The following is a 19219-nucleotide window of genomic DNA, read 5'->3' as shown; positions in this document are numbered from 1 at the left end:
CAGAAGTGGGCGTTTATCCCTTTAGAAGCCAAACTGAGGCCTCTAGAGTTTACAAGCTCATGTTCTTCCTCCTCCTGTTTGCCCTACCTGGGGAAAAAGAATTTAAAAGTACTGTCTTCTCCATTCCCTTCCTGCCTCACCAGAGCTCACTACAAGAGCTTTCGGGGCTGTAGTGTGAATCCTATTTCTGAGTTACCTGCTTCTCTGTCAGCTCTCAGCTGCCCTAAGGCACCACGAATCAGTCACTTCTCTGCTGTCGTGTTCTGTGTGCCTGCTTAGCTCGCCTTGCTGTCACCGGGGAGGGTTTGGGAGGCATTGGTGGTGAACTTTTTCTCATTTGTAAGTTTCCTATGGATGCTGAATTCTAAGGACCACAGAGGGGTTTCTAGCTGGCAGAACTCTGGGCCACTGACCCGGACAGGACACTGGAGTCTGATGTTCTAGGAGTAATGGGGTGCTAGGCTATTTCTGGCCATTGGTCTGATCATATACGATCTTTGAACCCCAACAGGCAACGCCTGGACCTGATGCGGGAAATGTATGACCGGGCTGCAGAGGTCCCCTCCAGCGTCGTTGAGGACTGTGACAATGTGGTGACTGGTGGAGACCCCTTCTATGACCGCTTCCCCTGGTTCCGGCTGGTGGGCAGGTGGGCACCTCCTCCCTTTCCTTGTAGAGGAAGTGAGATGGTAATGGGGTCAGAGCCCAGACCCTGAACTGGCCTCGCCTACAGGAAAGAAGCCATATTCTACTCCCTTAGTCATTCCTCCTCACATACCTGTAGGCCCAGCTTTTTTAGGGAACCTGGAGTGCCATCTTGGTAGTACCGCCTATACCTACTGTGCTATGTCCGTTCGTGTGTGTGTCTCTGTGTGTGTGTGTGTGTGTGTGTGTGTGTGTGTGTGTGTGTGTGTGTGTGTGTGCATGTGTTGCCCAAGCAACCAGGGTTCTAGAACCAGGTATTCCGGGTCACTGATGTTTTGAGGGGTGGGAACACAGAGGTAAGATTAGAGATTACTGCCTCTCCCCTTGTTTTCCAATCTGGTGTCTGCGCCCAGCCTCTGACCCCATGTTGTTCAAGGAGGTCCTTCAAGAGTTTTGGCTACGGCCAACTTGGACCCTTGTTCTCACTCACACCTATTGGTGGTGCTTTCCAGAACCTTCTACCGATCCCATGGGTCTTGTTGTCCTTAGTTTGGGGTGTTGTGTTTTGTTTTCTCTTCCCAGCCCAGACAGGGTGCGTTTTCGTTTCTTGTCTCTTAAAGCAGCGTTTCTTGATGGTTGGTGTTTTAGTTTTAAACAGAAGTGCTCCTTGTCCCTCCCAACCCTGTCCCACCTTCCCCCCCCCGGAGTAGCTGGTGTTAACTTCTCTCTGTCTTGTCGCACTAACCTCAGTTCAGTCATCTCTGGCTGCAACAGCTACCCTCTTCTCAACACATGCATGAGCGAGCGCATGGCTGCTCTCACCCCCTCCCCCACCTTCTCAAGCCCCGACTCCGACACCACCGAGCCTGCCGAGGAGCAGAGCGTGGGGGAGGAGGAGGAGGAGGAGGAGGAGGAGGAGGAGGAGGAGGAGGAGGAGGACCTGGAGGACGACGTCTTTCCGGAGCACACGCTGTGCGACGGCCAGGACCCGTTTTACGACCGGCCCCCCCTGTTCAGTTTAGTAGGAAGGTTGGTGAGGTTGAGGCGCGCATGCTGGGGAGGAACCAGCTCTTTCCCTCAGGAGCACTGCTGTGGGTATCAGGGCAGACACCCGACCCTCTGGGCCAGGCAGGCAGGCAGGCCAGGGCTAGCTTCTGAGGGGGATGAGGGAGTCAGGCTCCCTCTTGTGTCTTCATGGCGGGACATGGGCACATTGGAGAGATAGATGCCCTGGCTCAGTGGGGAAGAGTCTGGCTCCAGTGGCAGAGAGGATAGGAACACACATTACCGCCAAGAACTCCTGGTGCTCACCCTAGGTGGCTGGGATAGTTCCTGGAGTGGCCATAGGAAGTGGCCAAGACTGGCGCCATAGACTCCTTGTGCGGGGATTAGGGGGTATTTGAGAGGGGAAGAAAGGAGTCTGCAGGCAGGCTGTCCCAAACCCTTGTCTGGGGACTCAGCTTTGCTCAGCTGAGGTGGCTTCTGAGCATTCCACTGTAGTCCAAAGAGAAGATACCCTGAGAAGTTGCAGGGCTGTGACCCCCCCATGGGCAGGGGAGGAGGGGCCTCTACCTGCCTTAATGTTGTGGAGCCCGGCTGATGAGAGTAGCCCCAAGCCCGTGACCTCCCAGGCTAGCATGGTGAGATGGGCATGTCACCTTTACAGAGAAGCCCTGGCCACTTGGTTTCTGGGATAGGTGAGAGAGGCTGGGGACCGCAAGGACGTAGGTCTAGCTGTTAGCTCTATCACTAAGGCAAATGGCTTCAGAAATGCTAGGGCTTGTAGCCTACCTGCATGGAACAGGTACAGTTTTAATAGCATCTTCTCCTGGAGCATAAGATCGCTTGTAGCGCAACGGGAGTTTTAGAACTCTCGATCTCGGAGCACAGGTATCGAAAGCTGAAGTCTGAGGACGGTCCCTTGTAGACTATGGGCTTTCTGTGGAGTTCCTTCCTTCCTTGAGTGGGAGTGATGGCCTGAGACCTCCTCCCCCTTTCAGAAGGTAGCAGGGATCTGCTCTGAGTAGTTTTTCTGTCATCAGCTAGCATTAGGTATGATGAACTAGCCAACCGGACAAATGAGTAGAATCCCCTTCCCAGATGCCCTGGGTCTGGACTTCCACCCTGCTGGGCCTAGGCAACAGACGCAGACTCCGGGCCAGCTCTGGACAGGCTTCTCTCACCAAGCCTTGGGCTATAGCACCAGACCTCCCATGCCCGCTGGGCCCTGGGAGTGGCTCTGGGTGTCAGGTAGGCAAAGGGTCAGTCAGGAGACACAGGAAACAATGACATGAGGAGAAATGGGGTCTGGTCTCTGCAGTCTCATGAAAAGAGCTGGGTCCTTCCAATGTTGTTTCCCCTCTTGTGGATTTGAGATTTCACAAAATGACCAAACTTGGCAAAAGTCACCCATGAGAGGCCTGGCCCCCTGTATCACAGGGTGGTCTGTGCAAGGCTTCATTTGGCAACACCCTCACCTTTTGGTTTGGCAAGAATTGGCTTTTCCGCGCAGCAGCTATGCAGGCCTAGCCCTGAGGAAGGCTCCACCTTGGCTTTCGTTTAATCCTCTGGTAGCTGCTGGCTCTCTTTCCAAAGCTTAAGCAAAATTGGGGTGCCCACTCTTGTCCCCTCTGGAAAGGTTTCCCCAGTTCCCAGCATGTGCCTCTGTACCTCACCAATCTGTGGTTAGCGCTGCCTCCTCCCTCCTGCCTCTCGCCACACGTGCCGCTCTGCCCGTCCTGCCCTCCTCTGCTCTCCTGGGCATTTAGCCTGCTTTAAGGTGCTCTGGGTCCTGGGCAGGCCCTCTTGTGGGCATAGCCAGGGACCCTCCTCACATGTAGGGTCTCTGATGGTCAGGTGTCAGGTGGCCTGGGGTTGTGGATGAGTTAGCAGATTAAGTGGGCCCAGAGGCCCTCCTTGCACACTCAACACATATGGGGGCAGGGGGCGCACTGCAGAGGATAACCAGAGTTAAGGGTCTAGGGGAGGAGCTAGGGAGGGCACCGGATAAGTAAATGTTGGCCCAACTAGAGGCTATGCTCAACAGCTCGGTGCAGCCCTCTGAGCCTCTTAGGTCTGCGCTGCGGCTCCCTGCCGGTATGGCCGTGGGCAGAGTTCTTCCGATCTTGAGAGCAGCTGGGTGTGTGACTGGGAAGGTTGGCAAGGGCTTCGTTCTGACCCTGCAGTGACTGACACTAGTTTCTAGTTGTTTCTGGTACCTGGAGAACAGATAGGATGAGGACTGGAGTACATTGTCCCTGCTCTGAGCTGTGTGTGCCTGGGTGCCTTCATCTCCCAGGTGGGCTGGCTGGTTGAGTCCTACACAGAGCAGGGCACAGAAATCTTCCAGATTCAGCCACTTTTTTGTGGCCCCTTCCAAGCCAGCACTGCCCCTAGGAGGCAGTCCAGGCCCAGAGAGCTCATCTAGCTGAATGACTTCACTACAGTGCCAAGTGGGCTTGTCATTTAAGAGGGGGAAGGGGAGGTTGAATATAGCATTGCTTTTGCGTTTGCCAACATCTGACCGCACAGCTGAAGCCAGACCCACAGTTCCCATTTGAGCTGTCCGAAGATCACGAGGTGAGGAAGCATCTAGAGGCTTTACTCACAAATGATACTTCTTTGGTACATAACCCCAGCTTCCAACAAGAGATCAGGGTGGGTTGGATGTGGGCCATGGCATCCTAGATTCCCCCCTCCCCGCAATGGAAGGAAGTTCTTAAAGGTGCAATACAAGATTTCTTCTGTGATTAGTTGCACTGACAAGCAATGATCTGCAGGGCTGAGAGTGAGCGACCTAGAGGGTCCTGTCCTAGCTCTGGCCCTTGCTGCCAGTCCTGGCTCCTGCCTGACGTTTTTATCCCTCAGTTTCTTCTCTTGTGAAATGGGCCCGAGTGCCTACTCTAATGGGCCATGGTATAGACTCTAGACTCTACATCCATAAAAGAGGAGGACACAGCTAGCTAAATGGAGGGGCATCATTATTAGGACATAAGTGGTAAGCTACCTTCCAGGTGCTGGGAAGCAGCAGCTGTCCTAGAACGTGTATTTCCTCTTTGAGCCCTACTTCTCAGGAGTCACCCCACTTTACAAGAGGCCCCAAAGAGAGCCTGGATAGCCATCTGCTGCAGTCCTCTCTCTCTACCTCCCTGGGTACTGCTCTAGAACTCCTAGTTCCAGACAGTGGGGGAGGTCAAGCAGTGAGTGTGTGAGATCTATGAGCTTCCTTACGGGTGCTCATGGAGCTAGGGTTTCCTCTGTCATTCCGGCAGATCCCGTGTGAACAGCCTGGACCCTGGACTCTGTTGGTTTAGAGCTGTCTCTGTGGCATTGCCTCTTGAGCCCTCTGGTGAGGCAGCCTAGGGTATTGGGGCCTTCAGATGGCAGAGGTAGGTTTCAGTCTAGCTCAGGAGTCCTGAACACCCAGCACAAGGCCTTCATCTGACTGCCATTGTGGCTATCCACACACACTCCTCAGTTTGGTCTCCACATCCTTTCTGCAGCAATTCCCTGACTGGTACACGGAGTAAAAGGGTTTGGGCCAGCATTCTTTCTGAGAGGGTTCTGTGCTAGGGTAAGTGAGTCCCATGGAGGGATGCCAAGGAGGCTACCCTAGGCCCATGTGAGGCCTGATTTAGATGATTTTTTTGCTAGAGCGATTTGCTGAGGCTCTACCATATACAAAGAAGCTCAGGAACCAGGAAGTCTACAGATAGATGCTTAAAAGTCAGAAGACAGAGCCGAGAGGAGAATGAAAACAGGCTGTTGTCATGACAGTAGACAGATGCTCCAGGGAGCCATTGGCCCATGTGGCCAGATGGAGGCTGAACTTCAGGGCAGTAAGGTGGAGCTGGCCAGCCTGAACCTCTTGGGGCTTGGATGATTCTGTAAGCAGCTTGGGCATCATTGAGGGTGTGGGGAGTTCTATGTGACAGTATAGTCAATCTTCTTGGGACAGTAAGAGGCAGGGCAGCAGTGAGAGCCCCAGCAAGATTCGGGTGGTGTTGACTAGAAAGGAGGTCTAGGGCAGTACCAAGGCTTCTGGGTGACGGGCACACAGTCCATGTTGCATCTGCCCTGAGGAGGGTGACACTTAGAGCAAGGTTGTGCCTGACTTCCAGGTGAACTGTAGAGGGAGGTCTAAGGTTGAGAAGCTTGATGATGCCCCATGGGAAGCAGACATCAGAGTTCTAAGGGTTGAAGCTTATTAGCATGTCCCTGTTTGGCCCAGGTCCTCAGCCCTTGAAGCAGGCTGAAACCCTCTCTTCGGCTCTTCTCTTCTCAGACAGCCACGTCCTGGCTGAGCTGGGCTGTGCCCTCTACTTACTGAGGCCACTCCCTCCTCTCTGTGTCTCCACCTCCTGTCTCCTCTGAGCACTGGAAACCTTCCCCCTGCCCCGCCCCTTGCCTGTTCCCAGCCCACCTCGCTGCCCCGCCCCCTGCCTGTTCCCAGCCCACCTCGCTGCGCTGGTTCGCCCTGGCTGTCTCGCCAGCTTTGCTCTGCTTTGCAGCTTCATGTTGTGTGTGAGCCAGCCTTGGTGTCACTGGTATCAAAGCACACTCTGAGGGTCGCCTGTGACTGTGGCTCTGCTCCTGCAGGGCCTTCGTATACCTGAGCAACTTGCTGTACCCTGTGCCCCTGGTGCACCGCGTGGCCATCGTCAGCGAAAAGGGAGAGGTGAAAGGCTTCCTCCGTGTGGCGGTGCAGGCCATCTCAGGTGTGTGTGTGGGATCGGGTAGTGTGTGGGGCTGGGGAATGTCTGCCCTTACAGGCAGAGGGGGGAGGAATAATATTATGTAGGAGTTAATATGAAGCTGGTCTTCCCTGGGACCCCCAGCCTCCCTATGACCAGCGTGAAACTTTTTCCACCTTCCCAGGCAAGTAGACAGGTGGAGCTTGAAGGGAAAGTCCCCTGTGTTGAGCCCTTGGCTCTGGCTTCCTAGAGTCTTGGATCAGATAGGGATGCCTATCTGAATCAGTCCAAGATGCCTGAGCCTGATCTGCCTTGAGACAGAGTCTCCACTGTTCAGGGGGACCCAGAGATTGCCTCGTGCCTCCCAGCAGTGTGGACTGTCTGCCAGCCTAGCCTACCATTCACTTTCCACATAGCCGAGGGAGCCTGCAGACTGCTAGTCCCTGTCAGAGTAGCTCTCTCAGCAGCTGCCTCAGTTTCTTTTCTATTTCCCCCGCTTAGGTGCTAGTCTTAGGCACAGGCCTAAGCCGGAAGCTACAGCTCATTTGTGGGTCTGAAAACAGAGACTGTTGTAAAAGGCAGACACTTTTCTTGTTATCCCTTCCCTCCATCGCGGCCAGGTGGTACCAGGACTAGCCGTTGCAGGGACCCGTGGGTCTCAGTTTGCTCACCTATAGGCCTATAATGTACTTCGTGCACGGTGAGAACGTTTGTAAGACCACAGCGAACAGTGTGAGGGTCATGGCTCAAAAGGTATCTGCAAGTCAGTGGTAGTGTCTGTTCTAACAGCAGCTCAAAGACACTGTTCTCTGTCCTAGACTATGGTCTCCCTTCCTAGGATCCTCACTGCCCTTGGCTTCCCAGGCACCCTGGGAAAGGGTGAGGTAAAGCAACAGAGTGCGGCTAAGTGGGGAGCTACAGGTTAGCTGTGGTTAGGCTGGGGTGCACAGTATGGGTGCCTGGAGGATCTGGAGAAAGCCAACACCCCAGTGTGTTATCTACTCCCAGGTTCTCACTTACTCTAGAGTGTCCTATCCCCGCCAGGTTACCATGTCCTAACTAGACCTCTGGTTCTTATACCCTCAGAGGCTCATAGCCCCAAGTTCTCATACCTCAAATACTACTGATATGCGTGTACCCTCAGGTTCTTACATGCCACGGGTTTTCTTTCTCTTTTTCTTTTTCAAAGATTTATTTTTTTATATTTGAATATACTCGCTGTCTTCAGACACACCAGAAGAGGGCATCAGATCCCATTACAGATGATTGGGAGCCACCGTGTGCCTCTTTCTCCTCTACTCTGAAATGTCTAATCACTTCCCTGGTATTTTGGCCATATTAGGTGGCGTTGGTTCTACTAATTAAGTTAATAATTGGCTGTATTGCTCCTCTGCCTGTGATTTCTAAAAGTTCTTCCCACCCCCACCCCTACCCCGGCTCCCACCTGTCACCAGCCATGACGTGCTCACCACTGCTTAGATGAGTGGACTCTGCCACTGCTCCTCTGGCCCTGATTCAGAGGTCCCACCTGGCAAGGTGCGGGGAGCAGGTGGATTGCGAGCTTGTGAGAGCCTGGACTTCAGTGCCACCCTAGCCACGTTGCTAGAAAGAGAATGTTACTGCGACACCCACACTTAGGGGAACAGGAGCATCCAGAACAATTTCCTTTCTGAGGCCTTCTTCCCGTATCCTGTCAGGCCCTCCTCCTCTCCCACCTAGCAGCTCTCACCACACTGGGTAGAGGTCTCCATGTTGTCCCTGTGTTTCTAGAGTCCAAGGGGCTTGCCTACAGCCCTCATGGAGGACAGTCACTATCCTGTTCTGTTCTCAGTGAGAAGGGCCCTGAGGGGATCCTTAGGAGGGCTGGTGAGTGACCCTATCTCCAAGGGCTAAACTCACTGCAACTCAGTGAGTCCCCCAAGAATCAGATGAGGTCTTACAGTTGGGAAGGCGCATAGGGCTCAGAGCTCAGGCCTTTCGTCAGCCACAGCCCTGTCTTCCCCCAAGTCATATTTTCAGCAGACGGGGCTGCAATGAAATTTGATCTGTGTTGTTCCCCAGATCTTTTATGAAGACCACTGGGTTTTACCACATTTGGGATTGCCACTAATATTTCCCTATCCGGCAGTGGAAGAAAGGAATTTAGGAAACACACAACCTTGCCACCCTCCCTGCCCTGTGGCTCGTCCACTGAACCCATTTGTGCTGAACCTGTCTATAGACACTGTTAGCAGAACTATCCCCAGTGCTAGAGGTGGCACAGTAGGGCCCATGGCCTCTGAGGAGGGTGGCAGAGGTGTATCAGGACCCTCCTGTTCTCTTCTGAGCACCAAGATCAGGTAGGTCAGTGTCAGACTATGTAGGGGTTGTGGCTCTAATTAGTGGTCCTTGGTAAGAACCTACCTGTGTGTCGTGTGGTCAGTGTGTCCTGGTGACTACGGAGTTGCAGGTATTAAAAATCTGATCACGGGGGTTGGGGATTTAGCTCAGTGGTAGAGCGCTTGCCTAGGAAGCGCAAGGCCCTGGGTTCGGTCCCCAGCTCCGGAAAAAAAAAAAAAAAAAAAAAAGAACCAAAAATCTGATCACGTATTACTATATCCTCTCCAAGGTCCTGGGGCCACTTGTCCCCACTCTGTCCCCTAAGGAAAACAGGTTGACCAACCACCTGCTTGTTCCTCTTGCAGCTGATGAGGAGGCTCCGGATTATGGATCAGGTGTCCGTCAGTCAGGAACGGCTAAAATCTCCTTCGATGACCAGCACTTTGAAAAGGTACTACAAAGGCTTCCCTGGTACACTGGGGAACCCCTTCCACTGATCCCTAGGCTCTGAGGGTCAGCCTTAGCAGGGCTCCATGGGTCTTTCCCCCTCTCCCTGAGCACCGTGTCTGTCCCATCCCTTGCTGTCCAAAACACACAATGTCACTTCCCCAGTTTGTCAGGACCCACTTGGTCCATCTGTCTTCCTGAGTCTCACACAGCAAGGCATAGAGTTGGTAAGTAGAGCCAACTTTTAGAATAGGCAACCCCCGACTCCCCCCTCTCTTGGGTTAGACGTTCTTGGGGTCCCCACAACATTCTAGATTTTCTACCATCCTTCTTTCTGCCTTCCCCAACACCTATGGGAATGGGGATGACCTCATTGAAGCCACCCACCTCTGGTCCTCACAGACAGAACTATCTCAGGAGACAGTAGAGAGGTTGAGCCCATATAGTGCCCCTCCCCAGAGTGCTTACTTGGCTCTCTGGCTCAAGATTTCAGTGTAAGGGTATCCAAGAGTCTGCCTGTGACCTCCCCCAGGAAGTGCCCTGGTGACCTGGGGAGGGGGGGGCAGAACGAAGGCCAGGAGTGATTCCCTGGAGACCTTCACTATGTCTCTGCACAGAGGCAGGTGGAGTGTTCTCTCAGGCAGTTCACACCTCAACTCACCTAAACCAGAGTGTCAGAGTGGGTCACTCACGGCCGTGGGGATGGAGGCCTAGAGAGGCGGGTGCTTCACCTAGGGGCCAGTGGCAAGTCTGGCTCAGGATGCCAGAGACCCAGGCCCCAGTGCACAGATCCCTATAGCCTGTAACAGTGTGCCCTAAGCGTAGCCAGCTAGCTCTCCAGCTGTCTCTGTCTTCACAGTTCCAGTCTGAGTCCTGCCCTGTGGTGGGGATGTCCCGCTCAGGGACCTCCCAGGAGGAGCTGCGCATTGTAGAAGGCCAGGGTCAGGGGGCTGATGCTGGGCCTTCAGCCGATGAAGTGAACAACAACACTTGCTCAGGTGGGTGCAGCTCTGTTGTGCGGATCATGCATGTGTGAGACCAGAGCTTGAAGAGCACGAAACCTTGAGACCCCATCGCTCTGCTCTGGCTCCCAACAGCTGTGCCTCCTGAAGGCCTCCTAGATAGCCCAGAGAAGGCTGCCCTGGATGGACCCCTAGACACAGCCCTGGACCACCTCCGTCTGGGCAGTACCTTCACCTTCCGGGTTACAGTCCTGCAGGCGTCCAGTATCTCGGCCGAATATGCTGACATCTTCTGCCAGTTCAAGTGAGCCTGTTGTCTATGCCCTGGGCTGCTGGGAAGTAGGACCTGTTCTGAGGGGTGTGCGGCCCACATAGGCTATGCTAGGGATTACTCAGTCTCATGTAATGCCCGGTGAGGCCGTGGGACCTTGCTGCAAGTCCTCTCACCAACTTCTTTCTTTTCAGCTTTATCCACCGCCACGATGAGGCCTTCTCCACTGAACCCCTGAAGAACACTGGCAGGGGACCCCCTCTTGGCTTCTACCATGTTCAGAATGTAAGTGCTGGCCCTTATCCCCCAACACCCAAAGGCCTGAATGCTAAGGCTAACCCAAAGGCTAAGCAGGGTTCTCCCTTTCCATCTACTCTTTCTCCTCTGAACGGTCTGTCCTGGAGGCCACCTGGCATCAGGTTGTAGAACCTTCAATGCCACGCTGGGAAATTGACATTACAGCTAGGTATCAGAGTGTCAGTAATGGGTTTAAAATTAGAGCCTTGGGTCAGCACAGAGCTCCCGAAAGCTGCTTACAATGATCCTTGGGCAGACATGAAGACAGAGTATCCAGGGAAGTCGTAGCTGGGATTTGTGCTAAGGGCTGGGCCTGGAGTGTGGAGTTGTTATGGACACTGAGCACTTACAGATATGACCCATGCTTCCCCCCTTTTCCATTTAGATTGCAGTAGAGGTGACCAAGTCCTTCATCGAATACATCAAGAGCCAGCCCATTGTGTTCGAGGTCTTCGGGCACTACCAACAGCATCCATTCCCACCTCTTTGCAAGGATGTTCTCAGGTCTGCTGCCTAGGTCACCCAAGTGCCCTTGTCTCCAGGCAACAGAGCCCATGTACCTCTGATTCCTCCTCCTTAGCTGACCAAGATGGGCAGACCATGGCCCATGCCTGCCTCTCCCCTTTGGAACTGGGTTCTTTAAGGACCATGTTGTCTGAACTTTAGCCATTAGCCATGCGTGGGAAGCATCCAGAGGATAGCCAGGTTTTGCTTCCCACTGGCCACTTTTGGGAAGGGAACATCTGCCTGACTCCCTCCTCTGAGGGTGGAGGCTGGAGGAGAAAGAGGGTTGGGGAGTCTCAAGAGCCTGGGTTGTGAGGTTCAGGTATCTGTAAGCCACCTGGCTGGATCCAGAAGTTGGGGCAGGAAAGGTAGCCGTCCCGAGGTCTGGAGATGTGTTGACAAGCCTTTGCTCCTCTCCACCTCTCCCTCTTGGCTGAGCAGGCCTCACAGCTCAGGGATATGCAGAGTACGGGAACAGAACAGAGAGACAGCAGAGATGATTCGGGTCGCTGAGTCCCTGGAGCCTTGTAGAAGCTCTAGGATGATTCAGGGGTTCTAAGGATTTCTCCTCTCCCATCTAAGTATGTGCCGAGACCTGGGCTCTTCCTGGGTCTGTGGAATATGTGGATGGGTACATGTGGATATTGAGGACAGATGGATATTGGGGATACGTGGATATTGGGGATACATGAATATAGGGGACACATGGATAGGCTTCTTATCATCCTTCCTTGCCCTGGGCTGCCCACTCTAGCTGGGACTCACAGACACCAGCCTAGGTCTGCTCACTCTGGCTTTCTTCCACAGCCCCCTGAGGCCCTCACGTCGCCACTTCCCCAGGGTCATGCCGCTATCCAAGCCAGGTAGGTGAGGGTCTCCTGAGTGCAGTGGGAGCCGCGAAGGCCCAACGATGGTTGCAAGTGTGGTTGGACCTGCTGTGAATGTAATGGTCCTCCAGGCTGCGGATGCCATAGGAAGCGTCCTCTGGCCTGCTTCGTGTCTGTGGAGGGTATAGCTTTTAGCTCTGTGCTCTTTTGGTCATCCTAGTCCACAAGGGAGATATTTAGAGCCAGTGTCTGGTGACATGAAGAGTACTCAGAGGGGATTTTGTGGAAGAAAGGCTCAGAGCAGGGACTCTGGGCAGACATGGTTGGGCCCAGGAATACTCGGAGGCAGACACTGTCAGGAGGTAGACATATTAGAGGGCCAGCAGAGCTGAGTTTAGGGCATGCTAGGCAAGGTGTGGGTGCTGGCAAAACATACCTGGACTGATACATTTTGCTATAGTCAAAGGTAGCACAGGTAACAGGCCAGGCAGAGAGATCCTGCCTACATGATAGGGCTTCTGAGCAAGTGTCTGCTGACTTTGTGGTGTTTAGAGTCAAGCCACCACGGTCATACGCAGGTGTGTAAGGCCACATGCTCATAATTGGGTGTAGAGAGCATTAGTGGCCACACATCCGATGCCACACATTTCTCATGTCTGACTGCCTGGAGCTAGGGGTGACCTGGCCATGGGTATGCCAATGGACACCTCTTTGGGAAAGTTGTTGCCCATGGAGCCTTTAATGTTCTCTCCCCGATCCCCCATTACAGCATCGCTTTCTTGTCTTTCTAGTGCCTGCCACTAAGCTCAGTACAATGACACGGCCTTCCCCAGGTCCCTGCCATTGCAAGTATGACCTGCTGGTCTACTTCGAGATCTGCGAGCTGGAAGCCAATGGCGAGTGAGTGGGTACCCACTGTGCCCATGTTGGGCGCCAGCTTCAGGCCCAAGAGTATTCAAGAAGAGAGGGCACTGGAAACAGTATTTTGATAGCAGCTGAGAATCACAGTGGCTCACTTGGAAAATGAGGGTCAGGGGTCTCTGAGCTGATTATCTGGGGAGGCCTGGGATCAGGTTCTCCATGAATGTCCCAAGCTCGAAGCACAGTACAGGAGCCCTGGCATTACCTAGGTCGCTGGGTGTAGATGTCTGACTTGCAGGGATGGGGGAGGCATGAGACCGTGAGAGCTGTTGTAAAGAGCCAGCCCAGAAGGACCTGACTCTGTGAACCGAGCTCCTTGCTCTTCTGAAGGGGTAGTCAGTGCTCTCTTTTTCAGCTCTGCTGACTATGGGATCGGGTCCTGTGCTATGGGTGGGATCGAGAAGGGATTCTGCATCTCACCACCACCGTCTTTTCCAGTTACATCCCTGCTGTGGTAGACCACCGTGGCGGCATGCCGTGCATGGGGACCTTCCTTCTCCATCAGGTGGGGAGCCTAACCTGCCCACCTTAAAACTTGTTCCCCCTTCCCAGAAGTCTCATCCCCAGTGCCAACTGACTGTCCCCTCTCCTGGCATTTGGCAGGGCATCCAGAGACGGATAACCGTGACCCTGTTGCATGAGACAGGAAGCCACATCCGCTGGAAGGAAGTGCGAGAGCTGGTTGTGGGTGAGTGGGGCAGGCAGAGGTTGCCTTGGGAGTGGGACTGGTTTGGACAAGTGTCTGGGTTCTAGCCACCGCACTGCCCTGTGATGAGTGGCTCTGATGAGGTCACAAAGTCTTTTTGTGTCTTAGCCTGTCACCCAAAAGGGAGAGACTTGGATCTGTTATAGACTCAAGTTTCTTCCTAATCTGTGTGGCCTTTCCAGGGTTACCAAACCACAACTAAATGGCTTAAAGCAACAGACAAGGGCTGGGTGTCATAGTTGTGGAAATCAGGGTGCCAGCAGCAAGCACGATGCCTGGGACACCACAGGGTCCTTCTCTGCTTTGCCTGGCCTTGGGAGGTGGCCCTAGTCCTGAGTGTCATTAGCTTATAGAGAACTATTCTAATCCTCTGCGTGACAGGGTGGGCTCCCTGCATTTTGGTAGTACCAGGCATGGGAAGTCGGGCTACTGCACTCACTCTAGGATGACTTCAGCTTGGCTAATGATACTCTAGCACCCAGTATTCCCATTCAAGTACTAATCAGGCCCAACCCCGCTTAGCTTCCGAGATCAGGCGAGGTCGGGCACATTCAGGGTGGTATGGCCATAGACTGTCTCCTCAGGAGGCTGTGCTATGGGGTCAGGTTTCTAACACACCTTGTTAGGGAGGGCAAGAATGTCATCTTTCTCTGTGACCTCTTCTTTTGAATTCTGCTTTACCAAGATGTCCTCCAGACTTTCGTTTGGGGACACAGTAGATATCCATTCCAGTATGTAGTCTCTCTACCCTTGAGCTGAGGCATATCTCTCTAGAAGCTTCTCCCAGTCCTGGTTTTATTGACCAGGCAGGTGGAAGCTCAAGAGAGATGTCATCCTGTGTCCCCTTTCTGCAGGGTTGTGGATAGTTGGTCTGGGTACCAGAGTAGACACGTGTGTTTTGCAAGTTTTGTGTCAGGGATCAGAAAAAGCATGAAACTGATGCTCAAAGGATCCTATGGGAGGAATCCAAACAGGGATTCAATTCCAAGACTAAGGTCAGGCTTCTGAACCAAGCTTTACCAGGAAGGGACAGCTCTGCCAATGTTGCCCTCCAATGGTGTCTTAGTCAGGGTCTCTATTCCTGCACAAACATCATGACAAGAAGCAAGGTGGGGAGGAAAGGGTTTATTCAGCTTACACTTCCACATTGCTATTCATCACCAAAGGAAGTCAGGACTGGAACTCAAGGAGGTCAGGAAGCAGGAGCTGCTACAGAGGCCATGGAGGGATGTTACTTACTGGCTTGCTTCCCCTGGCTTGCTCAGCTTGCTCTCTTGTAGAACCTAAGATTACCAGCCCAGCAATGGTACCACCCACAATGGGCTGGGCCCTCCCTTCTTGATCACTAATTGAGAAAATGCCTTACAACTGGGTCTCATGGAGGCCTTTCCTCAAGGGAGGCTCCTTTCTCTGTGATAACTCCAGCTTGTGTCAAGTTAACACAAAACCAGCGAGTACAAGTGGCATCCCACCCACCATGTCCTCCTACTCAGATAGGCATCCCAGCCTATCTTAAGTTTCATCTTTTTCCTCCTGCTTTTATAAATATTCAGACACCAAAAGCTGCTGATTTGGGGTGGCAACTGGGGATTTAAATGAAGTAGGGAGATAACTACTCTGATCCGGTCCCATTCAGGTTAGAGATGAGCCCCAAGCCTAGCCTCCCTCCCTGGAAGGCAAGGGTCTCTAAGGCCCTGTGATGTGGGCATTATGGGGAGGGGCCAGCAAAATGGAAGAAATACAAGTGACCCTTTGCAGGATGCAGATGACCCTACCCCATTCCCTAACTCCCTCTTGTGTCCTGCCTAAGTATGCCTCTCAAATCCTCTGGCAGAGAGCTTTGTGGAGGTCAGTACCTCAGGGTGAGCATCTGTTCTGGGGATGCTCTCCTTGCCCTAAACTTCTTCCTGCGATGAGAATCCCAGACACTGGCATCAAGAAAGGGCTGGCTGAAGGACCTTAGACTGCCTTCTCCCAGAATCCTTTGCTGCAGAGCCACAGGGAAGTAGCTAGATTGCAGGGAGGAAAGCACAAAATGGGGTAGGGCCATCCCCCTCATCTTTCTTAGGTCTCTGGGTGCCATAGATTGCCTGAGCTTGCTAAACTAGACAGCTGAGTTCCACCAGAAAGTGTAAATATAAAAGCCAGGCTGGGAGGAGACAGAAGGGGAAGGCAATGGCCATGTTACAGGGGCCACCAGGACTGGCCCCCTCAGCCTCCCTGCCCACTTTGGTTGGTGCCTTTTACTTCATGACCTGTAGTCATTAGGGAATTCTCTTGCCATCTTGGCTTCTGTCCCAGGGGCCTCAGCATACCCCAACTACTAGGCTTCCTAGGCACTGACACCCAGCCACTGCCCTTCCCATAGGTCGCATCCGAAATACTCCAGAAACTGACGAAGCTCTGATTGACCCCAACATCTTGTCCCTCAACATCCTGTCATCAGGATACGTCCATCCAGCCCAGGATGACCGGTGAGTACCACAAGAAAGGTGGGAGAACCACAACAAGTCCCACACAGGTCAACCACCAACCTACTACCATGGCCTCCACTCACCCAGCTGCTTGTGCCACGGCCAGCTCCGAGCCTACCAGCCCTCTTTGTGACATTTAAGGGAACAGTGTAGCGAGTGATGGCCCATGGGCTCCAAGTCTCTCTGCTCACTTGATTGCATGTCCCCCATTCCTGGATGACACACCCATGCCATCCCATCACCTAACGGGGCCAGCACGGGCTTAGAGCGTGAGTTAAGTCCTGTCCCTGAGCGTTTGTGGGAGTAGATGGTTGGTGGTATGGGATGGGAGACTAAGGCCATGGTTCTGAGGGCCACACTGGTATGGACAGGTCGGAAGTCTCTGGCAGGGGTCCCAGGAATGGGTGGTGGTAAAGGTCATCCAGAACCTGAAGAGTTTGCAGTCGAACCGCTTGGGTAGAGGAGTGACCGTGGGTCACCAATTGTCACATGCTTCTCGTCATTTCCCAAGCTCCAGATTGTCCCAGCTCCCATCCTTATCTGAACAGGAGACGGGTAATGGAGCCTAAGATGTTCTTGGCAGGACTGTGAGGTTTGCCAGGGTGCATGGGTGTGATAGGTCTCACAAAGGCTGCCAAGGGTCAGGCACTGCACGAGTCATCCTGCCAGGCAGGATGCCCAACTGGACAAAACCGCCCGGGACATAGTCCTCCAAGAATTTGTGGTGATGTTTAGCAGGGCCTGAGCCCCAGCCTGGCTCTTCCCCAGTAACTCAGTCTGGTGCAGTGCCAAGGAGCCAAAAGCTGACCCAGGAGTTATTTGTGGAGAAACATTTTTTGAGGGTGTGGCACCCTTGGAGGGTCGAGGGAGGATCGCCCCTGTGATGAGGCCTTGTATGGTCCCAGCATCCTGGGCATGGTCTGTGTTCTTCCAGCTCCTGGGACCAGAGCTCCACTTCTTCGAAAACAGCTGGGGAGGAACCAGAAGAAGTCTTTCTCTCCCATAGACATAGCGGGAGCCAGCCAAGGGCAGAGCAGGGCTGTCAGCAGTCAGGACAGTAGACAGGACAGGACAGAGACCCGAGCACACACGTGGCTCTGGTCCTCAGTCTGCGTTTCTGGAGGTGTTTTCTTAAGAACATGGCACTCTGAGGGAGAGGTTGGAGTTCCCAGCAAGAACTAGGAGGGAGGGGTTGGGGATTTAGCTCAGTGGTAGAGCGCTTGCCTAGGAAGCGCAAGGCCCTGGGTTCGGTTCCCAGCTCCGGAAAAAAAGAACCAAAAAAAAAAAAAAAAAAAAAAAAAGAACTAGGAGGGAGCCAGACTATGACACGAACCGAACCGGGATCTAGAGCTCTTTCATCGCCTCTTACTCTGCAAATACACCCTGCTGAGACAGAGAGGCCTACTACTCTTAATATGGGTGCTACCCATGAGTGTGGATCACTGTGCCTGGACCTGGGAGTTGAGGACCACAGAGGCAAGGGTGGGGGCTTAGACAGCCTGTCTGCCACAGAGTGCTAAAGAGATGCTTTGGGGTCTGGGTGTGACTTAACCCTTGACCTCTGACCATCCACTCTGGAGGGAAAGGATGAGTGGTGGGATCATCCATGGGTAGGTGGGAGCCTCTGGGCTTTCCTACCTAGTTGTCTGCTTGGACTGAAGACCTCGCTGCTGGGGTCTTCCTGTCGTCTCCCCACCAGCCCAGATGTTGAGGTGTCCTTGACCCTGGCTAGGCGGAGATGATTGGGAGGTCAAGACTGATTGTACCTAAGTTGACAGAACTTGGGTTCAGCCCCGGCACTGAACTGACTAGCTTCTGTCCTGGTTCCCTATCCAACCCCACATCTAGGCCAGAAGCCCTGGGTGCTGGGAGGATGGGAGATAAAACAAGGGAGCACAGATGTGGCCCCTCGCTTGGCTCCCGCCCTTGCTGTTCCTGCTGGTGCAACCCCAGCCCTCCTTACCTCAGAAAAGTCTCAGGCACGCTTCCTTAGCCCATGGCCTCCTTCCCAGGGCCCACTGGGGCCAGCTTCTTGTTTCCTGGACATGGCTGATATCCTAGGAGCCTTTGTGGGCCAGGCTGCCCAGAGACCAGCCACTCCACAGAGGACGAGGCTTGGGCCTGGCCTAGCTCTGCCCAGGGCCTCAGGCTACCATGCGCTTTGGCACACCTGGGCCTCCTCCTGCTCCACGGTCCCTGCTTCGCAGCCTCCCTGACCCTGAATGGGTCTGCCAGCCACAGGCGGCCCCCTGCTGCCGCTTGCTGCTGCTCCCCCCTGCTGTCCCACTGCCCACCCGCAGCCCCTCACTAACGTGTGGTTGTTTGTGTTTTGCAGGCAGTTTCTTGATTCGGACATACCTAGGTACCATTTCTGTCCCTCGGTTTGATTTCAGCCTCTACCTTCCCCCCTTCCCCGGTCACCTACACCACCCCGAACTTTTAATTTCCAGCTTTTTTTCAACTCATAACTTGCTCACCTTTCCTTCCTGTTTCTCCCTCTTTTAATTTCATTTCCTTGGAATATCGTTCTGGTTTTGTTTTCATGTCCTTCCCCTAGCCCCATCTTCCTGGCTGAGTCTGTCCTGCCCCCTCTAGCCTTCTCTCCCGATTTCGGCTGCTTTTGTAGTTTTTCTGCCTCTGTAGACACTGGCTGGCCTCCCGCTCCTCTCACCCCAGCCTTGCCTTCTATGCTAACCTGGGCACCAGTGGGTGCCGGTATCTCCCGCATGCAGGCTGGACAACCCGGCTGCTGGGCTGCACCAGCTCACAAGGGCCAGCCACTCCCTGCAAGGGGCCGTAGCAGGCAGCGCTGGGAGCACGGGGAAGGGGCAGACAGGACCCACTGCCAGGAGACTTGAGCTCCCATGAGCTCCACAGCTGCCCAGGAGCCCTTTCCAGTCCAAGGCAGGAAAAGGGGCATCAATCTAGCTTCGCTACCCCTGCCATGGCCTCAGCCTTGCTTTTTTGGAAGTGGCAGGAGGTAACTCCATGAAATTAGCAGGCTTTTGAACAAGGCTTGTGTCCACTTCAGACTTGCTCTCAGTGCTGAGTCCTGGTAGGGGAGATTGCTGTAGCTTCCTTTCACCTGGCTCGATCAAGTCCCTGCACACAATGACCTATGATGGGGCTCAGTGACTACTGGAGAAGGACACC

The 19219-nt window shown here is 53.8% G+C and overlaps 1 protein-coding gene across 14 annotated transcripts in view; it reads left to right on the top strand.

The window, feature by feature from the left end:
• Positions 1-19219, top strand: part of Kif1a (kinesin family member 1A) — an 84445-nt gene that overhangs the window by 47589 nt on the left and 17637 nt on the right. For 4 of the 14 annotated variants that reach the window (XM_017596916.3, XM_017596915.3, XM_017596914.3 and 1 more), the window contains 12 exons: positions 512-649; positions 6244-6362; positions 9023-9108; positions 9964-10102; positions 10202-10370; positions 10532-10622; positions 11020-11138; positions 11946-12001; positions 12757-12865; positions 13325-13391; positions 13490-13574; positions 15961-16066. In XM_017596916.3, coding sequence (XP_017452405.1) covers positions 512-649; positions 6244-6362; positions 9023-9108; positions 9964-10102; positions 10202-10370; positions 10532-10622; positions 11020-11138; positions 11946-12001; positions 12757-12865; positions 13325-13391; positions 13490-13574; positions 15961-16066 — 1284 coding nt within the window. Of the gene's footprint in view, positions 1-511; positions 650-1395; positions 1675-6243; positions 6363-9022; positions 9109-9963; positions 10103-10201; positions 10371-10531; positions 10623-11019; positions 11139-11945; positions 12002-12756; positions 12866-13324; positions 13392-13489; positions 13575-15960; positions 16067-18401; positions 18429-19219 lie in introns of all 14 variants that reach the window. The other 10 variants (XM_039084754.2, XM_039084750.2, XM_063267470.1 and 7 more) reach the window with 4 other exon arrangements.

Source organism: Rattus norvegicus, chromosome 9, assembly GCF_036323735.1.
Source record: "Rattus norvegicus strain BN/NHsdMcwi chromosome 9, GRCr8, whole genome shotgun sequence".
Lineage (NCBI taxonomy): Eukaryota > Metazoa > Chordata > Mammalia > Rodentia > Muridae > Rattus > Rattus norvegicus.
The sequence above is the reverse complement of the archived record's forward strand: the minus strand, read 5'-3'. Positions and strand labels throughout refer to the sequence as shown.